This window comes from Magallana gigas, chromosome 1 (genome assembly GCF_963853765.1).
Source record: "Magallana gigas chromosome 1, xbMagGiga1.1, whole genome shotgun sequence".
Classification (NCBI taxonomy): domain Eukaryota; kingdom Metazoa; phylum Mollusca; class Bivalvia; order Ostreida; family Ostreidae; genus Magallana; species Magallana gigas.
Genome location: NC_088853.1, coordinates 54,036,314 through 54,059,519, shown reverse-complemented (window position 1 = coordinate 54,059,519; position 23,206 = coordinate 54,036,314). Strand labels below are relative to the sequence as shown.

At 33.9% G+C, this 23,206-nt stretch overlaps 1 protein-coding gene across 1 annotated transcript; it reads left to right on the top strand.

Annotated features, from left to right (window-relative positions):
• The first annotated feature begins 12,920 nt into the window (after nucleotides 1–12,920).
• On the top strand, nucleotides 12,921–20,344 carry LOC136276047 (uncharacterized). Its single transcript, XM_066086782.1, has 4 exons — nucleotides 12,921–13,572; nucleotides 14,863–15,735; nucleotides 16,276–19,875; nucleotides 20,271–20,344. The coding sequence occupies exons 1-4, from the start codon at nucleotides 12,921–12,923 to the stop codon at nucleotides 20,342–20,344; spliced, it is 5,199 nt and encodes a 1,732-aa protein (XP_065942854.1).
• The last annotated feature ends 2,862 nt before the right edge of the window (nucleotides 20,345–23,206 follow it).

Here is a 23,206-nt window from a genome sequence, read left to right as displayed (position 1 = left end):
AAATATTTAGGGGTCGTTAAGTTTAGTATAAATATTATTGTACAGACTTGTTTGCAGGTATTAACTATAATTGATTATATGATAAATGATTGGTTTATTTTAGTATATATTATATATACAACTATAATAAAAAGAAGTGGGCTATACGAAACGAAATCCTATTGTACAGGTTAATTCAATGGATTACATTTTTCGTACGGGTTATTTAAAAAAGATGATGTCATGATCTAAACTTAGAAAAGTTGGCGTCGGTTTAGAGAAACTACGCAGATTCAAGATTGCTTGGGAACATCGTGAAATATTAGACAGTAAACAAGATATTTGGAAGAAATATAAGCTGCTAGCATTGATTTATTTGCATACATTAGAGTTGCATACGAAGTCAATTATATGTTCAGTGCATTACAGTGTCAAACGTAAGTTTATTTTAAAAAAGTGTATCAATTGAAAACGGTTGCTTTACAGCATAGGCACCCGAATTAATCAATCAGTCGCTCAATAAGCCAGCTATAAAAAGTTGTACCTCCTCTAGATATAAATAGAGATGTAATTAAAAAGTCTACCTCCTCTAATTATGAATAGATAGGCCTATGTAATTTTCAAATTTCAGATATAACAAGTGTCGCACTTGTGTATTTATATCTAGAGGAGGTAAACTTTTTAATATTTTGCTTATTGAGCGACTAATTGATAAAACATGTGTATGAGCGACTGATTGATAAAAATATTTATGCCTTAGAGTTAGAAATAGCATATGCCTATGATATTTTGTAATTTTCATAAACATTATACATGTAATTTGCCTGTGTTCAAATTCTACCACCAGTCTACTGTTATATTAGTTAATATTTAAAACATGCAAACATAATATAAACTACATATAAAGTACATTTACTTGTATTGAAAATGTTTGATCTGTGGATGGTTCGTACTGTAGACACAGGCTCCTGAATAGTAATCAATTGGTCGTTCATACACATTTTTCAAGTCTTAATTGCACTTATTCCAAGCTAATAATTGATTTATTTATAAGTATGTTGATATTTAGTATATCGGTAGAATTAATACTGGCGTGCGACCAGTTCTTGCCAAGTACCATTTCTCGCCAGTACATTGTGACGTCATTTTTTGTATATAATTTTATGTGTTGATAAAATGACGTCGCAATGTACTGGCGAGAAATGGTACTCGGCGAGAACTGGTCGCACGCCAGTAGTGCTACCATATTAAGTATTGTTTGTTTTGGTGATTTATATACCCTCATTTTTTAAATATTTCCTTCTTTTTAGCATCTGGTTGGCAAATTGAGTACAAAGTTAAATATAGAATAAGCATGTAAGTCTATACTAAAACTGTGATATATGGGTGCCTCATGGTCCTGAACTCAAGAGTTCTTGTACATCAGTCATATGTTAAAGCATTGGGATCTTAATTGATTATTTACTTGTAATGCAGTTTTTCTTTTCATCAAAGAATCAATCAGGAAAACTTAGTAGATATAGATTGAGTTTATATCTCTGTATTAATTTTTAGAGTCATAGCCACAGAGGCAGGGTAGTGGATGGGAGGAGGCTTTGGCTGATTTTATTATTCTATTTATCTAATGACATCTAGCAGAGAATGCAAGTGTAAACCGCTATTAAGGATAAAAATGAATTATTAAGGATTTGTAAGACTTGTAACAATAATGTGACACATCGATCGTGTTGATTGTTAGGGCCCACAATACACGTATCATATCAATACAGGTATAGCATGATACACAGCTGTATGACTCAATTTCCATAGACTTTGAAGAATATTTACATGGTATACATTATATGAAGACATTAATAAATTAAATATAAAGTGGGTAATAATTTGTAGGTTTTAAAGAATTTTATTATGCCCCTTTTGAAGAAGGAAGGGCATGTTGCTTTTCTCCTGTCTGTCACTCGGTTGGTCAATCCACTAACAGTTTACGTTCATTTTCTTTGCAGAGGATGCACTTATTAAATAAAATTTGGTATACAGTTTGATCATAATAGTATCTAGGTCAAGTTTGATCTAATGTATGATCGAGCAATTTTCGATAGAATTATGCTCCTTGAACATAGGAAAATTCCAATTATTTGCAGTTTCCATTAAATTTCTTGGCAGAGGATGTACATATTGAAATGGTATTTGGTATACAGGTATTTTATTATAATATCTAGATCAAGTTGTACTGAAGGTATAATTGAGTAATTTTCAACAGAGTTATGCCCCTTGGCATTGAAAAATTTCAATTATTTGCAGTTTCTGTTGAATTCCTTGGCGGAGGTTGTACTTACTGAAATGAAATTTGGTTTACAGATTATTCTTTATAATATCTAGCCTAGGTCAAATTTAATTTTGGGTAAAATGAAGCATTATTTGATAGAGTTATATGTCTTGGACTTAGAGAAGTTGCAGTTATTTGCAGTTTCTGTTCATTTCCTTTGCAGAGGTTTCAATTATTTGCAGTTTTGGTTGTTTTTCGCTGCAGATGTTTCCAAGGGAGGGGTGCACAAGTGTTTGACAAACATCTCTTGTTTTTTTTTACAGTTTGTTGATTGATTTTGTAAATAGCTGACATATTTGCTTTATAGAGGTGGGAAACAAAAGATATCAATGTATCTAATAGATAAGTGTATAATGTAACTATATCGTGATACCTATCATGAGGTAGATGCATGGTGATAGGCAAGCCTAGGATTTGTCTAGTTGATGTTCATGAACAGTTTTAATTCATTTCAAATAGATTGATTACACTACACTGTAAAATTATTATGTCAGAAAATGACATACACCAAATTCATGAGATTCAATTGCCAGCTAGGATATCATACAAAAAGAGAATTTTTTCTATCTCAAACATATTTCATTGAAATGATTTATTTATTAAGTATTTAAAAGACAGTCATGACATAAGAAAGAAATGCATATCTTTACCAGCTCTGCAAAATATTTGTCACAAAATCATGTTTTAAATATTGAGATATTACTGTGGAATCATTAGATTTCGTGGTGGCTCAATTTTCGTGGAATTCGTGGGTACCTCTCAACCACGAATTAACATCCTCCACGAATTAATAAATTAGGGTAATAAAGTTATATTTTCTTTGTATGTTTATTAAGAGAATACACAAAATTACGTCCCCATGGACCTGTAAAATTTAAGCAATCCACGAAAATTGGCCCCCCACGAAATTTAATGATTCCACAGTATACTTTTTTAATTGTACTATAATTTGAATAACATTTTATTGAAATTCATTGAGTTGATAAGATTACTATTAATTAAAATTAATTTTACATTATCAAAAGTATCAATCTTCAAGATTTTAATTTTTTGACAATGGATTTATTCTACCTACTGGTAATTTATTTTTTATAATGATTAATACCTTCACACTTCACTAATCTAAATTTCTCATGATGTGTTAATGAAATTGAATGATAAGTTGGGTGTAGATAAGTATTCTAGATATAGCTTAATACAATGTATCCAGTTTTGATAATCCATCCCATGAGCATTTTATCTGTTTCAGTAATATTTTACAAGTAAGATTTAATATTTGAAGGTTGCATCATAACTCTTTATTTGACCGTGTGCTTTACATCTATCAGACTGATTGTAGTTTTATAAATTTTAGGATTTATGCAACCAAAATGTGTTCTGTATAAAAAAAAGGAGAGAAATCTTTCACAATATGTAAAAGTTGCAGGCATAGCTTAATCAAAATCAATTAATCCTTATCATGCATGTAACATAGGGATGTAACAAATTTGCATGGGGTATAATGTTTTAAAGCTGTCATTCTTTTTTTTGTGTCTTTTTTTTATTTTGAGTAAATGCAACTTCACCTAAACTGTTGCATGGAAATAAGTAAATTTTGTAGTTATTTTTATAATTTTTCTCTGAATTTTGGTCCTTTTTTAACATAGAAAATCTGTCATATATTGAATATAGAAATGAACAGTTTTTAAGCCAAACTCTCCATTTAGTGTTGATTAGATTTCAGCAAAATTTTGTATGTATCATATTAGGACACTATATTAAAATGTGCATTTTGATACTGAGTATTAGGAAATTTCAATTCAATTATTTATTTGACATTCTTTGCTTTCTAATTCCCTCGCACAACTTCTTGAGAAGGGGATATAGCATCGCTGCTGTGCATGTGTGTGTATGGAGGCCTATGTGTGGCCATTTCAGCCTTTTAAGCAAAATTCAAAGAAAACCCTGGCATGCATGTTTATCAAACTTCCTACACTTTTTAAGCATGGTAAAAGGACAAATCCTGTTCATTTTCAAGTAATGCTGTTAAATATTTATTAAAATCTATTAAAATATCTTTAAGGTGGCTCTATACACCAGTTTTTGATAACGCAGTACGCAAAAAAGTACACCTGGAAGCATGCAATTCCGGTATTGGCTGATTTAAACTGATTATTTTAGGGACCACTCTTTTGAAAAAAAAATTGTAAAATAGATTTAATTTGATAATTGGAAAATTCATTATTTACATGTAAGGTGATATGGGACACCATCATGTGTCATATTATTTATCAAAATAAATCAATTGAATCAAGTATAATTTCATAAATATCTTTTCCCAATATTGTCATCTTAAAGCGTAGCAGAGTGGCATAGAGGGTTCACCACAGACCTGTAAGACTTAGTCATGAGTTCGAATCCGCTGGGGATTTTGAAAAATGTTACCTTTCCAAAATTTTCTAAGACATATTTTTTGGTTAAATATTATGAAAGAAAATTCTAAACTGGTGAAAGGATTTCAATTATAATGTACTTTAATCCACATTGATATCGACAGATGTTCCTTAGGGGAATTGTGTGGAGACCGCTCTTTTGAAAAAATTGTTTTAAATGAATAGTAGTAGATTTAATTTGGTAATTGAAAAATATATTACTTACAAGTATTGTGGTATGTGACACCTTCATGCTGTGTCGTATTATTTATCGAAATAAAGAATAAAATCAAGTATAATATTTTAAATAGTTTCTTTCCCATCATGGACATCTTACAGTGTAGCACAGTGGATTAGTGGATTCACTACAAGCCTGTAGGTCAGGAGTTCGAATCTCGTTGTGGACAGTAACATTTTTAACTATACAAAATTTTCTAAAACATATTTTTTGGTTGAATACTGTGAAAGAAAATTCTAAATTCGGTGAAAGTATTTTAATCATAGTATTCTTTAATCCACATTATTTATCGACAGATGTTCCTTACCACCTTAAGGGGATGGTAGAGGGGCTTTGAATTTCTTTCAGGTTGGGATACATAAATCCTATTAGCTAATTTTCCCCCATATCAATTTGACTTAGTTTTGCATTAAAGCGAATATATATTCACTTTTATAGGCCTATAATAAATTATGTATGTATTTATCATTCTAACATGATATTTAGAAATTAAGATTTTCTTCAACTCAGAAATGAAAAGTCTCCAAGGTGTTTGGGCCTTGGGACTTAGGAATGATAACTTTTATCTGAGGAACTTTCATACCAAATAAGATTTAAGATATTTTTTGTGTTTATTTGCAATGATTTTCATTCAATTTTTTTATTTTACATTTATTTAAATACATTTTCTTATAATATCAAGCAGCTTTTTCAGATGATTTGTCAACAGAGTAAGAAAATATGAAAAATCATGTTTTGTGGAAATACTAAAAAAATTGCAATAGTACCTGTAACATTTTTTAATGTTAAGAAGTGTTATATTTTTTTAGGTTTGCGAAGGAAATATCCATCATATGACTAAAAAAAATTTCTCAATTTGTTAACAGTTAAATTTTAAAACATTATTTTACAAAAACACGAAAAAACATTAAAAAACTCTTTTAAAATATGTATAGTATATCCCTATTATCATTTTGATATTTGATAAAAATATGTGTTGTTGTCTTCTATTAAAAATTGGAATAAACTGTAGTTGTATAGAGCCACCTTAATTGCAACACTTAAAAAAGACATTTTCTGTACGACTTAACAATAGACATTTCCTGTTCACAAAAGTAAACATTTAAAATCAACAACTTGATTTTTTGTTGGATTTAGACATTTTAACAGTTTATAGGTAAGAAGCAAACTTTTTTTTAGAAATTGGGAGGTAGAAGGATGTTCAAAGTGTAAAACTGAAGCGAGCAAGAGATTTAAGTTCATCCAAATTTACATGTAATAAAAAGAAGCAGCTGTCCTAGACGAATTTCAAGCAAAATTTTTCGAATTACTGTGAGAACAACAGGTTTTCAACCCAGAAAAAGACTCTGACGAGTATCCACATTATTAACCCGGAATTCATTTCATGTTAATTGCTGTATATACGTTACTCTATTAAAAACATTCGGGTTGAAATTACGATATGTTGGCTCGAATTTTTCCAAAGGGCAGACTACAAATCGCTAGATCTTTAGCTACGTTTAATAATTATTATAAAATTGCGTAACTTACCTCACTGAATATTTAAGAACATTTATGGTGTGTTCTAGATTCTGTTTTCTCTAGTGATAATAGGATATTGTAAAATCATGTAAATGTAAACACCACCCCCACCCCCACCCCCCAGATAGTGCATGGGGATGGGAAAAAAGAAATATCTTAAGTCACAGAGGTTTTGAGAATATAGATATTTTGACTATTCAATTTCTTGTATATACTAAATAATGCACCCCCCCCCCCATGATATTTTATTTCGCGACGGGATGCTCCACTTGGCTGTGCCCTTGTTAAATTAATTAAGATTGTTGGCTGTATGTTGCATTAAATAATGAACAGTTTAAAAGAGCAGGTACTTCTTGACAGTACCACAAAATTTAGTGAATGTTTATAGGATACAGTGTGAAGATGTGGTTATTAGTTCCAGGAAATTTTGATTTAATTGTTTACCTAGTAATTGTGGTTCTTTTGAGCTAATAATTTTATTCATATTATTTTGAATTTACTGGTAGTTATGAATATTTTGTAAGTTAAATTCCTCTTAATCCATCTAACCATTTCATGGAATTTTAATAGTGACACTTTGTAAGTAAATGTATTTAGAACACAATCTGTAATCCTGCATATGCCCTGAAAATTCTAATTCTGTTTTAATCTGAAAGATTTGCGCTGTTTTCTATTTAGAATTTTGGTGATTATCTTACGATATTATCTCATCATGAAATTTGCTGAGAAGTAATATACTGTTGTTAAATGTGTATATAAGTTTGCCTTAAAAAGTTTGGGATTGAAAATCTTTTGGTATTTTCCACAAATCTTCTCAAAAACCATTTCACCAAAAATGCTGAAACTTGTGTGGAAGCATGCTTAGGTGGGGGGGGGGGGGGGGGGTCAAATGAACCCACCATGGAGGTCAAGTTAGTTATTGCTTAGAAATATATAGAATAATCTTTCAAAAACTAAGTGTTGATCGCTGGGGCTAAGGTGGATCCAAAATGAATGGGGGGGGGGGGGGGGTCAATTTTACATAGGAATATATACTAGGAGTAATTTATTTGATCAGAAAAAAACTGCCACTTTTTTAGAAATATCCTCAGATAGAAAAGATTAAATCTTGTTCATGTTAAGACCCCCAGGGGTAGGATGGAGCCACAATGAGAGTCAAATTATGACATAGGAATATACCGGCTTAAAATAAATATCTTCTCAAAAACTGTTTGATCAAAAAGCGGAAAGTCCTCAGGTAGATTAGATTCAATTTTGTTCAAATATTATTCCCCCAGGTTAGGGTAAGGCCACAATGGGGGATCCAATTTTTACATAGGAATATTAAGAGAAATCTTTAAATGTCATCTTCTTAAAAACTGAGTGCCCAGGAATGCTGAAACTTGTATGGAAGCATATTCAGTTAGAATCATTTGTAGTTTGTTCAAGTCATGATCATTAAAGGTAGATCAGGCTGTAATGGGGGCTCATGTTCTAAAAATCATTTGCAAAGGAAAGATATCATTTTAGCAAAGACAACCTTAGATAGTAAAATTTCAAATCACAATCTTCAGGAGAAGGGTAGGGTCCCATTGGGGGGCCCATTTTACTGAAATTATTTACAAAAACTCAAATGTTATGATTTATGGTTTTACTTTAATGCAAGCATATTTACTTATTGTTCATTCTTTAAAATTGCTTATAGACCTTGGCCCCTGGACAATTCTTGGGCCTCACCAGGGGTTCAAACTTTGATGTAGGTTTAATTCTTTGATATGAACAGTTTTTAGCTCACTTGAAATCCTTTAAAATACTGAACGCATCAATTGCAAATTCAAGCGTTCTCTATTTTAATAATCACTACCAATATCAAACAAAATAACAACAGTGATCAGTTTTAAAAAATTGTACACACTAAAAAAAGCAAGTGGCCAATCTTTCTGAGCAGCTTACTATTGTGTCATCTGCCTTTATGATGCACCACATAAACAGATAGTAGCCTATGAATAGCAGTTTTAAATTGATGAAAATTAGAAATTTTAGATAAATGGAATATATTTAGTTCAAGAATTTTCAGCACAATATTATGATACATGATAATAAACAGTAATTATACCCCCGCAAACAAAGTTAAGGGAGGTATATTGGAATCACCTTGTCTGTTCATCTGTCTGTAGACACAATTTTGTACCCCTTATTGATTTTGTTACTTTTGCATAGAATAGTCTGAAAATTTTCACATATGTTAAACACCATCTGAATATTTGCACCTGCAATTTATTAAGATAAGTCCAGATTTTATGACAGTTTACATTTTCCTTACCCTATATATTGTACACTGTTGTACACTGTTGTTCAAAACTAAGACTCTAAGAGAGGTATTTACTTACAATTTTTTTGAGACAGCTCCTTTTTAGCTCAACGAGACGAAGTCAAGGGGAGCTTATGCTATACCCTCGGCATCGGCATCCGGACCTGGTTAAAGTTTTTGTTGCAGGTCCTGTATCTAAGTTATTACTTGTCCCATCTTCACCAAACTTGCATCTGGACCTACTTATGGACTCGAAAGACTTGGATGCTGAATCTGGGTCCTAAATTTCAGATTCTGGAGGAGGTTAAGGTTTTTTGAGCGGTTAAAGTTTTTGTTGCAGGTGTCCTTTGATAGCAATATCAAAGTAACTGCTGATCCTAACTTCACCAAACTTGCTTGGATGGTGTGTCTTATGTTACTGATGCACCACACAGCTTAAATGCTTAATCTGAGCTATAGGTTTCGGATACTGGAGGAGGTTAACATTTTAATAGCTGTTTAAAGTTTTTGTTGCGGGTGCCCTCTGATGATTATATCTTAGCTACTACTGGTTTTAACTTCACCAAACTTGCATGGATGGTGCATCTTATGATACTGATGACCCAGACAGGCTTGAATGCTAAATCTTAGCCATAGATATCAGATGCTGGAGGAGGTAAAGGTTTTTAGAGCTGGTTAAACATTTTTGGAGCAGGTGTCCTCTGATGATTATATTTTAGTTATTACTTGTCCTAACTTCACCAAACTTGCATGGATGAAGGGTCTTATGATGCTGATGTACCTGACAGGCTTGAATGCTGAATCTGAGCCATAGTTTTTGGATGCTGGATAAGGTTAAATATGTTGGAACAGGTCACATGTTTAATAGATAGTAGTATTATTTCAAACTTGCATAGTTGATTAAACTATAATATGAATGAATCGCAGAGGTAGCTTCAGATGCAGAGCATGATCTCCATTATCAAAGATGCTAAAACATATATCTTAGATACTACTTGTCCTAACTTCACCAAACTTGAATGGATGGTGTGTCTTATGATACTGATGCACATGACAGGCATGGATACTGAATCTTAGCCATAGGTTTCAGATGCTGGAAGAGGTTAAGGTTTTAATAGCTGGTTAAACTTTTTGAAACAGGTGCCCTCTGATAATGGTATCTTAGTTATTACTGCTCCTTTCTTTACCAAACTTGCATGGATGAAGGGTCTTATGATACTGAGCTTGAATGCTGATCTAAGCCATTGGTTTCGGATGCTGGATGAGGTTTAGTTTTTATACCCCCCACACGAAGTTTGGGGGGATATATAGGAATCACCTTGTCCGTCTGTCCGTCTGTCTGTGGAATCATGTCCGGTCCATATCTTTCTTATGGAGAAATATTGGAAGTTCTTACTTCACACAAAGATTGCTTATGACCTAAGGGTGTGTCATGACCTTGACCCAAGGCCATTCGGGCAAGGTCAAGGTCACTGGCAGGAAAATACAAGATTCGTGTCTGGTCCATATCTTTCATATGGAGAAACATTGGAAGTTCTTACTTCACACAAAGATTGCTTATGACATAAGGGTGTGTCATGATCTTGACCTAAGGTCATTCGGTCAAGGTCACTGGCAGAAAAAATACAAAAATGTGTGTCTGGTCCATATCTTTCTTATGGAGAATTATTGGAAGTTTTTACTTCACACAAAGAATGCTTATGACCTAAGGGTGTGTCATGACCTTCACCCAAGGTCATTCGGGCAAGGTCAAGGTCACTGGCAGAAAAAGTGCAAAATTTGTGTCCAGTCCATATCTTTCTTATGGAGAAACATTGGAATTTCTTAATTCACACAAAGATTGCTTATGTCCTAAGGGTGTGTCATGACCTTGATCCAAGGTAATTAGGGCAAGGTCAAGGTCGTTGGGAAAAATAGTGCAAAATTCGTGTCTGGTCATTATCTTTCTTATGGAGAAACATTGAATGTTCTAACTTCACACAAATATTGCTTATGACCAAAGGGTGTGTCATGACCTGACCCAAGGTCATTTGGGCAAGGTCAAGGTCACTGGCAGAAAAAGTGCAAAATTCGTGTCTAGACGGTGAAATAGATTCATACAATATTTTCTATAATTGCAAAAATACACGCATTATGATTTTTATCTAAGTGGGGGATATCAATTGTGAGCTTGCTCACAGTACCTCTAGTTTGGAACTGGCGACGTGTTTTATAGATGATAGCTTGCATAGTTGAATAAACTATAATATGAATGAATCGCAGAGGTATCTTCAGATGCAGACCCTGATTTCTATTATCAAAGATGCTAAAAAAATCTCCCTACCTCACTCAAACCTGCTTGATAGATAGATGTGTTTGTTGTTAAATGATATAACATGTTTCCTATGATTAAGTATTGTATAATATGATGCACTATTTGTTTAATGCAATACAATAAATATCATGTTATATTGTAAAATATGATATGATATTGTATCAATTTTTTAACCGGGTTTTCCAACGGAAAAATCTGTTTATTAAAATGGTGAAAATGGCGGGCGGGCGGGCGGCTGCCAAAAGGGTACCCTCATTGTACGGATAACTCCTCCAACAGTTTTCAAGATAGGAAGTTGTTCTTTTGCAGATCAATTGTACATATATCAGAGGTGTGCATATTGCTAGGATTTTGATTTCTGATTATTTATCGAAAAAAATACCAGCTTTTGAACTTAGTCATTTTTTGGCAAAATATTTCATATAGGGTACCCTCATTGTACGGATAACTCCTCCAACAGTTTTTAAGATAGGAAGTTGTTCTTTTGCAGATCAATTGTACATATATAAGAGGTGTGCGTATTGCTAGGATTTTGAATTCTGATAATGTATCGAAAAAATACCAGCTTTTGAACTTAGTCATTCTTTAGCAAAATATTGCATACAGGGTACCCTCATTGTACGAATAACCCCTCCTACAGTTTTAAAGATAGGAAGTTGTTCTTTTGTAGATCAATTGTACATATATTAGAGGTGTGCATATTGCTAGGATTTTGATATCTGATAATTTATGAAAAAAATACCAGCTTTTGAGCTTAGTCATTTTTTGGCAAAATATTGCATATTGGGTACTCCACTTCACTGGATACGGTTGGTAGTGTTTATCGATTCAGGGATTGACATGGATTATGGATACAGTTCAAATGAAAGAAAACCCGGTTTGCTGTCACATTGACAGCTTTTCACTTGTTTGCGTTATTGCCAGTTTGAAATGGTTAAACTATCTCATCTTCATTTACACATTGATTTTTAAGGTTTTTCTTGATGTTTAAAAAAAGATAAAACAAATCAAAGTAGTTTTTGTTCAGTCGCTGCCCTTAAAGGGACTTGGACACGATTTGACCTAAAACTTTTGAATTTTGTTTTTCCATTTTCAATGTTTATACTGATAAATATAGAAGTTTATAATGCTATGTCAAAATTTGAAACTCAAATATCAAGTTATAAGCAAGATTCAGAGTTCAAAATTCTTTGTTTTGTAAACAAAACTCGAATATTGTCATTTTTACATATGTGTTGTATAAGTGTAAGTTTTAGTCAAATGTAATGTTCTTTTGTTGATAATAGTATTTGAGAAGATTTTGAATTAGTTTAAATTGTTTTTTACTTGTCATGTTGTCTAAGAAATGATAATTTTCTACATTACATCTTTTGTAAACAGCTATAAGACTCGAGCTTTGTTTACATAACTATCAATTCTTACCTCTGTATCTCGCTTGTAACTTGACTTTAACATTTAATATTTTGGTCAATCATTTAAAATGCTCCAATAAACCATTTTTTACATAAAAAATAAAAAAAAAATTTTGATCTTCAACCGTGTCCAAGTCCCTTTAAATTTGACAACTTGTATGGATTAAACCTTGTTCTGTATTAATGAACGTAACTATCTGAGAAGTTCCGAATGGAGATGTGCGTAAAATTTATTTCTAGAAAAACCCAGTGAGCAAGATCTACTGTAATTAGTTGTCAAAATATTTTGATTTGATAGTAATGCTGATTTGATCACAGTTGAAACCATTGTTGCTCAGATAAGCCATGTGGACAATGTGCCTTTTGTTAAAATAAAAACCACCAAAAAAAAATCCCAGACACAAAAACATCCAATAAAATTTGATTTTTCAGATGCCAAAGAGAAAAAGAACAGTCGACAATAGACACAAACGTGAGAAAGACAGAGATAGAAAGAGGCAGCAGAGAAGAAAAGATGAGACTAACGATGTCCCAGTTGACCAACTTATGACAGATTCCTCTGTTCCTTGCGGGACAGAGGAGGAAGCTGTGTCAGCTTCTCCCAGTAATTTTCTGGGGCTTGGTTCTATGGGGTTTCCACCTAAAGAGGAAAAACCCCTGGCCAGGGTGCAGGCCTCGCCTCGAGTGAAAATGCATTCACCTGCTCCGAGGTTGCCATCTCCTCGGGGAAGTCTGTTTGTCCATGAACAGGACAAGGCACCGTCCCCTGACTCCCTAAAAAGGGTTTGTGCTCCACCGAGGGCACCTGGACCGGACACCGTGCACGTGTCTGGACCAACAGGTCAGGCGCAGCTGGAAACCTCTATGTATGGAGGGACCAGCAGGAAAACAAAAGATGAGGGCAACTTGACGGTAAACAAAAAGGAAACTCAAAGGAACTCTAATAGAAATACCAATGAAAACAATGAGAATCAGAGAAATGAGAATGAAATGAATGAGAAAAAAAATATTTCAGATAAAGATATTGAAGGAAAAACAATGAGAAGAAATTCACATCAGTATTGGCAGAGATTATCTAAACAAGGTAACAATAACATCTCTTATTCAGTTCAAGGTTCTTTTCATCAAGCTGATCCGTTGTTTGAAGATAATGCTGGAACACAGTGCGTTGCTAATTGTCTAGCAGGGTTTGCTTATCACAAATTAAAGAATGCTATTAATTGGACAACAATCGATATGGACAGAATTTTAGTAACAGGCGATGAGTTGTACACGTATCTGCAAAGAAGCTCCTCAATCAATGACAGGTACCTGCTTGTTGAAGAATTGCCACAATTATTTGAATGTTATAATCGATCATATACATTCCATGCAAATGAATCACTAGCAAGTGTCATTATGGCTGATGATAATCTGAACTATGAAGAATTTAATGCATTACCACTAGATGAAGCATTTCAGGTTTCCCTTGCAGACAATGATGGCTGTTTTGTTTGCTTTGGTGGTAACACTTTTTTGATTGGAAAAACAGAAAGTGGTTTCTTTGTTTTTGACTCTCATTCAAGATCTTTTAATGGAATGTTAAGTGTGTCTGGAAAGAGTGTAAGAGTTTTATTTGATAATCTCTTTGAAGTGTATTCACACATTCAAAATCTTGTTCTTTCAATGGGATATTCAAACAGCATTGAATGCAATTTGACTGGTGTGACCTGCACAATGAATTGTATTGAAAATTCCAGTCACTTGCTGAAAATGGAAAGAGATGATGGTGTACTATATAAAAAGTCAACAGAAGAAAAAAATGTTGAAACAAATCATCAGAATGATGATGTTATATTCATTAATCAAGAGCATTTTCAGTTTAGTTTTTCCCCTTTGAATACAAACTTGAGGAAAGAGCTATGCCAGATAGTGAACGTTCCTTGCATCTGCATTGGCAATTTTGATGACACGCATTGTCCTAAAACAAATTTGGCAACTCCAAGAACAGAAAAAGAAATTATCGGAGATGGAAACTGTTTTTTCAGAGCTGTTTCATTCAGCCTTACAAACTCAGAAGATTTTCATAATATTGTGCGCAATGCTGTCTGTAAGCACATGATGGAAAATACGAAATTGTTTCATCCATTGTTGAATAATGAACATTCTGTTGAAAGTCACATCTCGTCTACTCAAATGTCACAAGAAGGAACATGGGCTACGGAAATCGAAATATTTGCTACAGCTCACTTACTGAACACTGATATATACACATTCTCCGGAGGATGTTGGATCAAATTTGCTGTCAGTGTTGTAGAACCATCTGCGCAAAAAAGAACTGGGGCGATTTATTTAAATCATCGACTACAAAACCATTACAATGTCGTTCTTTCAGTGAATGAAGAAGAATCGGACTTGACACAAATGCCAAATCCTAGAATTCCTCATGAATATTTTAGGCGATGCAGAAACCGAATACAAATGAGAAACACTAGGCAGTCTTTGTCAGGTACTAAACAGAAACACAGCGATGCTGAGAAAAGGAAATTATCTTTAAGGAAAAAGTACAAGGATGATGTACTTTATAGAGATAAGAAACTGAAAGCAGCTTTTGTTAGATATTTGAGTGATGAAGAATTCAAAGCCAATGTTAAAACTGTTAGCAAACAAAGGTATAATTATGATATTGAGTACAAGACGAAAACAAAAGAAAGGAGCAGAAAAGAGAGCATGAATAAATATGCAACTGACCCAGAACATAAACAGAAAGTAAAGGAAAGAATCATTGAAAAATATTCAACAGACCAAGATCAAAACAAAGCTTTCAAAAAAAGAAGTATTGAGAAGTATGCGAAAGACATCGAGCATAGACAAGAGGTGAAAAAGAGAAGCATTGAAAAGTATGCGACAGATAATGTTCATAGACAAAATGTGAAAAAGAGAAGTATCGATAGATATAAACTTGATGAAGAGTTTAGGGAAGGAATAAAAAAGAGAAACATTGACAGGTATGCAACTGATGAACAGCATATAGATGAAGTGAAGAAGAGAAGTATTCAGAAATATGAATTAGATGCAGAACACAGAGAACATGTAAAAGCAAAAAGCAAATTAAAGTACAGAATGGATGAAGTACACAGGATGAAAGTCAATGCTGCTAGCACAAAGAGATACAGAGAGGATGAAAACTTCAGAAAAACAAAACTTGATGCAGCGGCAAAAAAATATGAATCTGATGATTCATTCAGGTCAAAAAGGAAAACGTACAGTAAAAATCAGTACGATTGCAGTCCAACGAAAAAAGCACGAATAAAGGAAAGAATAAAAAATCAGAGAACTGTTCAACGAACAAGACTTGAGAATGAGGAAGAGACAGTTAAAATATTTAGAGAGAAGGCTTTGCAGGGCATAGACTATTCATGCTGTTGTTGTGATCGGCTCTTATTTAAAAATCAGGTACAAAAGTGTGAACGAAAATCATATACTGGCAATGAACAGACAGCAAATGTTGCAGAGATTTGTATTCAAGAAAAGTATTGCCACCAATGTATGGAAACATGTCCAGAAAATTGCATAAAATCCAAGTTATGGATTTGTTTTACATGTCATAGGAAAATTTTGAATGGAAATATTCCAGCAGAATCAGCAGCAAATAAAATGACCTTAGAACATATTCCAAAGCAATTTCAAGAATTGAATAGTCTTGAAAAACACTTGATCGCGATACACATTCCGTTTATGAAAATCATGGCCCTTCCACACGGTGGACAACAAAACATTCATGGACCAGTTGTATGTGTTCCATCAGATCTCAAGAAAGTAACAAGTTTACCAATGAAACCAGAAGAAGACATGTTACTAAGAGTTAAACTTAAGAGGAAACTGAGTTACAAAGGATATATTGAATACCAGTTCGTGAATCCCAAACATATATTTGAAGCTTTGCAGTATTTGAAAGGAAGCAATCACTGGTATGAAGATATAACAATAGATACAAACTGGAATGAAACTTTGGACAAATGCCAAACAACAACTGAAAATGAAGAACAATTATCAAATGATGCTGATCAACAGCAGATTGCGACAGATACTTGTTTACAGCCGGTTGATATTGCTCAGGAGGTTCTTGATCATTATTTTGATGATATTTATGATATTGCTCCAGGTGAAGGAAATAATCCTATAAGGATGTTACAAGAACCAGGCAATGAGGCAAAAACATTTCCGTACCTCTTTCCGACTGGAAAATTCTCATGGAATGACGAGAGGGAAACAAGAATTACGCTCTCAAGATACTTTAATAATCGCCTCATGAATACTGATGACAGATTTGCAAAGGACAGTAGCTATATTTTCTTCAGTCAGTTTATGTCCGACTTGAATCAAGTTATAGAAAAGACACAAATATCTATTAGAAAATCGGTCAGAAGACTAGAAGGTGAGCAGAAAATGACTGCAAATATGGTACAGAATCCCGAAATTTTATCAACGTTAATGAAAAATGACGAGGCTTTACGATTCATGCAACCCATACGTGGAACGCCAGCATATTGGTCAGCCGCACAGAAAGATCTGTTTGCTATGCTTCGTCAGTTAGGAATTCCTACGTGGTTTTGCTCATTCTCCGCTGCAGAACATAGATGGAATGATGCAATTGCAACAATACTAAGACAGCAAAATGATAGCAGAGATCCTAGTAAGATGGACTGGGGTGAAAAAAATGAGGTGCTTAGAAGTAATCCTGTCACAGTTGCTAGAATGTTTGAGCATAGATTTCATGTTTTTCAAACAGAAGTGATATTTTCACCATCACAACCCATTGGAAAAGTTTCGGATTTTTTTCAGAGAGTCGAATTCCAACAAAGGGGATCACCCCATATGCATTGCTTATATTGGGTGGAAAATGCACCAAAACTGGATGAAAACGGAGAGGAAGAAGTGTGCAATTTTATTGACAAATATGTGAGTTGTGCAATACCATCTGACTATGAAGATTTGGAGCTCAAAGACACAGTTTTAGCCGTACAACAACACAGCAAAAAACATTCAAAGTCCTGTAGAAAAAAAGGCACAGAATGTAGGTTCAATTTTCCTAGACCACCCTCTGCAAGTACTTTTATCAACTCTCCATATGAGGAAGACAGCATCGAAGACAATGAGGATGCAACTCATTTAAAAGAGGAACACTTGAGGGCTAAAGATATCCTTTTACAAGTTTGGAATGAAGTGCAAGATGAAACAAATGGATTGGAAAACACAGAACAAGTTTTCGAAAAGTTAGGCTTGACAGAGTCTCAGTACATAGAAGCACACAAAAGATTAGCAAAGAAAACTTCAGTTGTTCTAAAAAGAAACCCATCTGAACTATGGACTAATCAATATAATCCGTGCCTTTTGAAATGTTGGGATGCAAATATGGATATTCAGTTTGTCTTGGATCCGTTTAGTTGTATTGTCTACATAATATCCTACATATCAAAGTCCGAAAGAGAGATGGGAATGGTGTTAAAACAAACAAAAATAGAGGCAGAAGAGGGTAATGAAAGTGCCCGTACAACCTTAAAGAAAATTGGCTCTGCGTATCTGAATCATAGAGAAGTGAGCGCACAAGAAGCTGTGTATCGTGTATGTAACCTGAATATGAAGGAATGCTCGAGAAAGGTTGTTTTTATACCGGTAGGCGACAACCCAACCAGGCTCACAAAACCTTTGTCTCAAATAAAGAAGACACGCACAAGAAATGATAATGAGAATGATCAGGAAAGCGATGATGAAGACATATGGATGACGAACATCGTAGACAGGTATGAAAGTCGGCCAAATGGACCTTTGTTTCAAAACATGTGTCTTGCAGAATTTTGCTCAGAATTCAGAGTACTTGCAAAATCACAGGTCCCAAAGACGAAAAATGAGAATGTATTTGAATTGCAAAATTCAAAAGGGTTCATTCAAAAGAGAACACGTACTAAGCCTGCAATAATAAGATACCCAAGATTCGATTCAAAGAAAATGCCGGAGAAGTATTACCAGTGTCTATTACAACTTTTCTTGCCATACTGGGGAATTAACCAACTGAAACCACCAGGTTTTGATCAATATGAGACATTTTACGACAATGGACACGTACGAGTCTCTGGAAAGCTCAGATTGCAACCAGTCAAATCAATAGTAGACACAAACAGAGCAAGGTATGCCCAAAATGAAGATGTAATACAGGATGCACAGGACCACTTTGAACAAATCGGGGAGCCAGAAGATGCTTGGGCAAATCTATGTCCAGAGACAGAAGTTATAAGACATGAATGCTCTGCAGAAAGAAATGTTAACCTGGATTTGAATTCTACCGAAGAACTCCCAGACATGCAGCCTCAAAATAATTCTGACGTTCTATACAAGGTTCAACAGAATGCACAGTTAAGAGACGAGATTATTCATGTTCTACAAAATTTGAATGAGATTCAAATGAAAGTATTTTATTTGGTGCGAGAATGGTGTTTGAAAAAAACCTTCGGCGAAAAACTTGAGCCACTGCACATATTCATAACTGGTGGAGCAGGAACAGGAAAGAGTCATCTTATTAAAGCCATACATTATGAAGCATCACGTTTACTTGGAAGAAATTTGACAACCCCCCATAGTATTTCAGTACTTCTTTCAGCTTTCACAGGAACAGCTGCATTTAACATCGGAGGAAATACTCTTCACCATTTGTTTTCACTGCCAAAATATATGCCATTGCCATATGAACCATTAAGAGAACAGAGTCTAAGTGAAATGAGAGTTCAACTTGCAGATCTACAAATTCTGGTTATTGATGAAATTTCAATGGTGTATAAAAGATTATTATACTATATTCATGAAAGACTAGTACAGATTAAGAAATGCAAAGAACCTTTCGGTGGAGTGTCAGTAATTGCCGTGGGAGATTTTTATCAGCTTCCCCCAGTGAAACAGCGCAAAGATGAACGTCTTTATAAGGACACTGCTCTTTATCCATTTGATTATTGGGTAGACCTTTTCAAAGTTGTGGAATTAACAGAGATTATGAGACAACGTCAAGACATTCCATTTGCAGAAGCACTGAATACACTTCGAACAAGAGACATAAAACAACCATTGGAAGACCAAACCAATTCTATCCTACATGAATGTATACGAGAGGGACCAGACGATGTCCTTCATGTCTATGCAACGAATGATGAGGTTAACGCCTATAACTTGACAATGCTCAGAAAAAAATGTGAAGACCTTGTTGAGATTAATGCTCAAGACTTCACAAAAGATAGAACTTCAGGAAAACTCATCGTGAGAAACAAGCCTTTGGCAAGGTCTAGAACAGACAGTCTACCAAGCACATTGCTATTGGGAATCGGTGCAAAAGTGATGCTAACAAGGAACTGTAATGTAGGTGATGGCCTTGTGAATGGAGTTATGGGGATTGTATCAAAATTTGTGTATAATCAAAGACTTGCAGAAAATACTGTTGTTGCAGTAGAAGTAGCATTTGAAAATATGAATGTTGGGAAAAAATGTGGGAAAAAAACTAGTACTGGAAATTTAGTTCTAATTGAAAGGGTTCATGAAGATATTATGGATCAGAAAACAAAAAACGTTGTTCGGCATCAGTTTCCGTTAAGATTGTCATGGGCCTGTACAGCGCACAAAGTACAAGGATTGACGGTTGACAAGGTAGTCGTTAATTTAGATCGGACATTCTCCCCTGGGCAAGGTTATGTTGCGTTAAGTAGGGTTAGATCAAAAGAAGGCTTATTCATTGATTCAAATCATCCTGAATTGATACAGAAAAAGATATACGCAGATCCAGAAGTCACCGCATCGTTCGAGATGATGCCAAAATTAACGCTCCCAAACCTTGAAACATCAGAGAATGACATTAAAATTTATCTTCACAATATTCAAAGCCTTGGCAAACATTTCAATGATCTGATAAAAGATACTCGATGCAAAAATGCAGACATTATCTGTCTGACAGAGACTTGGCTAAGATCTGGACAAAACGTGAATTTGTTTGAAATAAAGGATTTCAAACTTCATCAAACAAACAGAGGAGATTCCTATGATTGCACAAATGCACTGGTTACTCAGTTAAAAGCCTCAAAGGGTGGCGGTGTAGCCGTTTACATTAGAGAATCAGCATCTAGAAAAATAGTTAGTTTACTTCCTGTGACAAATGTAGAAGGAATCTGTGTAAAAATTTTACCAGAAGATATAGTAGTTGTCACTGTATATCGCCCGAATTCTCTGGAGGTAACGCACTTTTTGATGCAACTCGAAAAAATCATAGCATATTACAGATCTCGGAGTAAATTTCTTGTTTGTCTAGGAGACTTTAACGAAGATGCAACATCACCAGGTCCTATTCAGACTTTTATGATTAATCAAGGCTTTCGACAGATCGTTGATTTTAAAACAACAGAAGGGGCTACTATTTTAGACCATGTTTATTTGCCAAATTCTTTAATGGCAACAGTAGACAGATTGTCAACTTATTACAGCTACCACGATGCGATGATGTTGACCATCACACGAAACACATAGATATTTGCTAAATATCAACACCTGTTCCCCCAAAAATTGCACAGTCAATCTTTAGATACCAAGTACATGTTTAATTCTAACAACGTAGTGCTGGTTGAACAAATTGTTAAATTCAAAATCATCATTAATGAGATGTGAAAGTACTGGCCATGTTACCATAAGAGCGTCCCTTTCTATGGACACTTACACACTATGTTGTTTATAAATAATATTCTAAATATATTAACTAGTCCTTTCTTCTTATCTTTATTCCACAACAATATCTTGATCCCTTCCGACTGATATAAAAATGTTGCCCTTCAAATTACCGACCCAGACAGCAATAAAAAATCTAATAAAAACTTCTCACTGTAATTTATTTTGAGATATGTAACAGAAACAACAATGTTCATCATAAAGATTTAAATATATACAATGCAATTGGGTAATCCTTTGTCACTAGAATAAACGAGACCACAATGGCCACAATGTTGATATTTAATAGGACTCTATATATCTTTCTCAATTAAATTTGTATGTAAAAGACTGTAATACATATTTCATACATTTATATCCAGTTAGTACTGTTACATCTTTGTGTATACATTGTTTTTTATGCGGTCCCTAAACGAATTTACAGGTCCGGATCCTATAACAATCTTATCCAGAAATCTCAAGAACTCAAGTAAATTTCTCGACACTCATTGCACACAAAAAATTTAAAACCAAACTTCCTTTAAAATAAAATGAAAAAAAAGAGTTTTTTCTTCTCTTTTTTCCGTACTAAATTTTGACCACGCGATTCCACAAAAACGGCTCAACTATCGTTTATGAAACCTTCAGATCTAATACATAGAGATTTAAACCTTATAGGTTTGATGACGTCACCTTCCTGATTGAGAAACTGATATTTAGAGAGATGGCTTGTCCCTAGAACTTATCCTAAACGGTAAAAAATACTGGGTTCAATCTTTTAAGGATAGTAGACAAAAAATTGTAGATTTGTGATTTTCCTTTTGATCTGGCTTGAAAGGCGCCAAAAATCGGCTGGACCCGTAAATTGAGATTAAAAAAAACGTATTTTTCCCTGGTTATCTTTGTTTATCTCTTTTCTGACAAATATTTTCTAACAACATGTTATGTACAAAGAGTTTATATTTAAAAGAGCCTTCATTTGGTATTTGGTATTTGAGAAAAAGGGATGTGCTCCTTAAATTAGGGAACCAACGGAGTCTAAAGTCTTTCATCTGTAGACCTTCATATTTAGTGAAAGGTTACGGAGGCAAATATGTTTATCTTAGAGTTTATATCCAAGCAATGTAATGATTTTTCACGTGTTACATTATCACGGATATGTAGGGGTCAAAATACAAACTTTTGATCACCCATATCTCAGACTAGTAAATATATTGAAATGCAGCATAGAAAAAAAGATACTCAAAATTGTACTTAATAATATGCAATCTTCAAAATTTAGTTAAATGGTCCCTATAATTAGATAAGATCAGCCCCTAAAACGTTATTTTCCATATATATCAAGAATGGCAACAAATTTACGTATTGAAATTTTTTTTTTGCAAATATATGACCTTTTATTGGAGATCAAGAAAAATTGGCTTGACTCTAAAATTAGGGGATCTAAGGGCTCTTAAAATCTTTAATCTGTAGCCCTTTATTTAGAGATATTTTGTGAAGGTTATAAAAACAAAATGGTGTATAATACGTTTATATTTCCTACCAACTAATGAATTTCTCATTCGTTACGGTATTGGGGTATTTAGGATCTAGATGTCAAAATCTTAAATCTTTTTTATCTCAATAGAAAGAAATGCAACTATTTGAAAAAGCAATGTAAAAGACCTTTTAAAAGGTAATGTTGAAAAGCATAAGTAGTTCTCCATTCGTTGTTTCAAATAATGTTTTGTTGTCGAAAATCAAATTCAATGATGTAATATCACTTTCTAAAAATCGGACGGAAGACCTCCTCGTTGCTCGCAACGAGATCGTGTCTAGTTAGGGTCTTCCGTTTTCAACGGAAGACCCTCTTGTTATTCTATTGTTTTTTTTTATTATTATTATTCTTCTTGTTTTTCCTTCTGACTTCTTTTTTGCTTTATATCTCAAAAACTATTCAACCGATTTGCAAGAAATTTTCAGGAATTATGTTAAATAGTTGTCCCTTGAAGATTTTAAACTTTCAA

What these genes read in the sequence shown, in the direction of transcription:
- LOC136276047 (XM_066086782.1), top strand. Translation starts at nt 12,921, where the DNA reads ATGCCAAAGAGAAAAAGAACAGTCGACAATAGACACAAACGTGAGAAA. An exon ending in GCAGAGATTATCTAAACAAG is followed by an intron (nt 13,573 to 14,862) that starts GTAACAATAACA and finishes TCGTTCTTTCAG; the next exon opens with TGAATGAAGAAGAATCGGAC. An exon ending in GTCAAAAAGGAAAACGTACA is followed by an intron (nt 15,736 to 16,275) that starts GTAAAAATCAGT and finishes GTGTTCCATCAG; the next exon opens with ATCTCAAGAAAGTAACAAGT.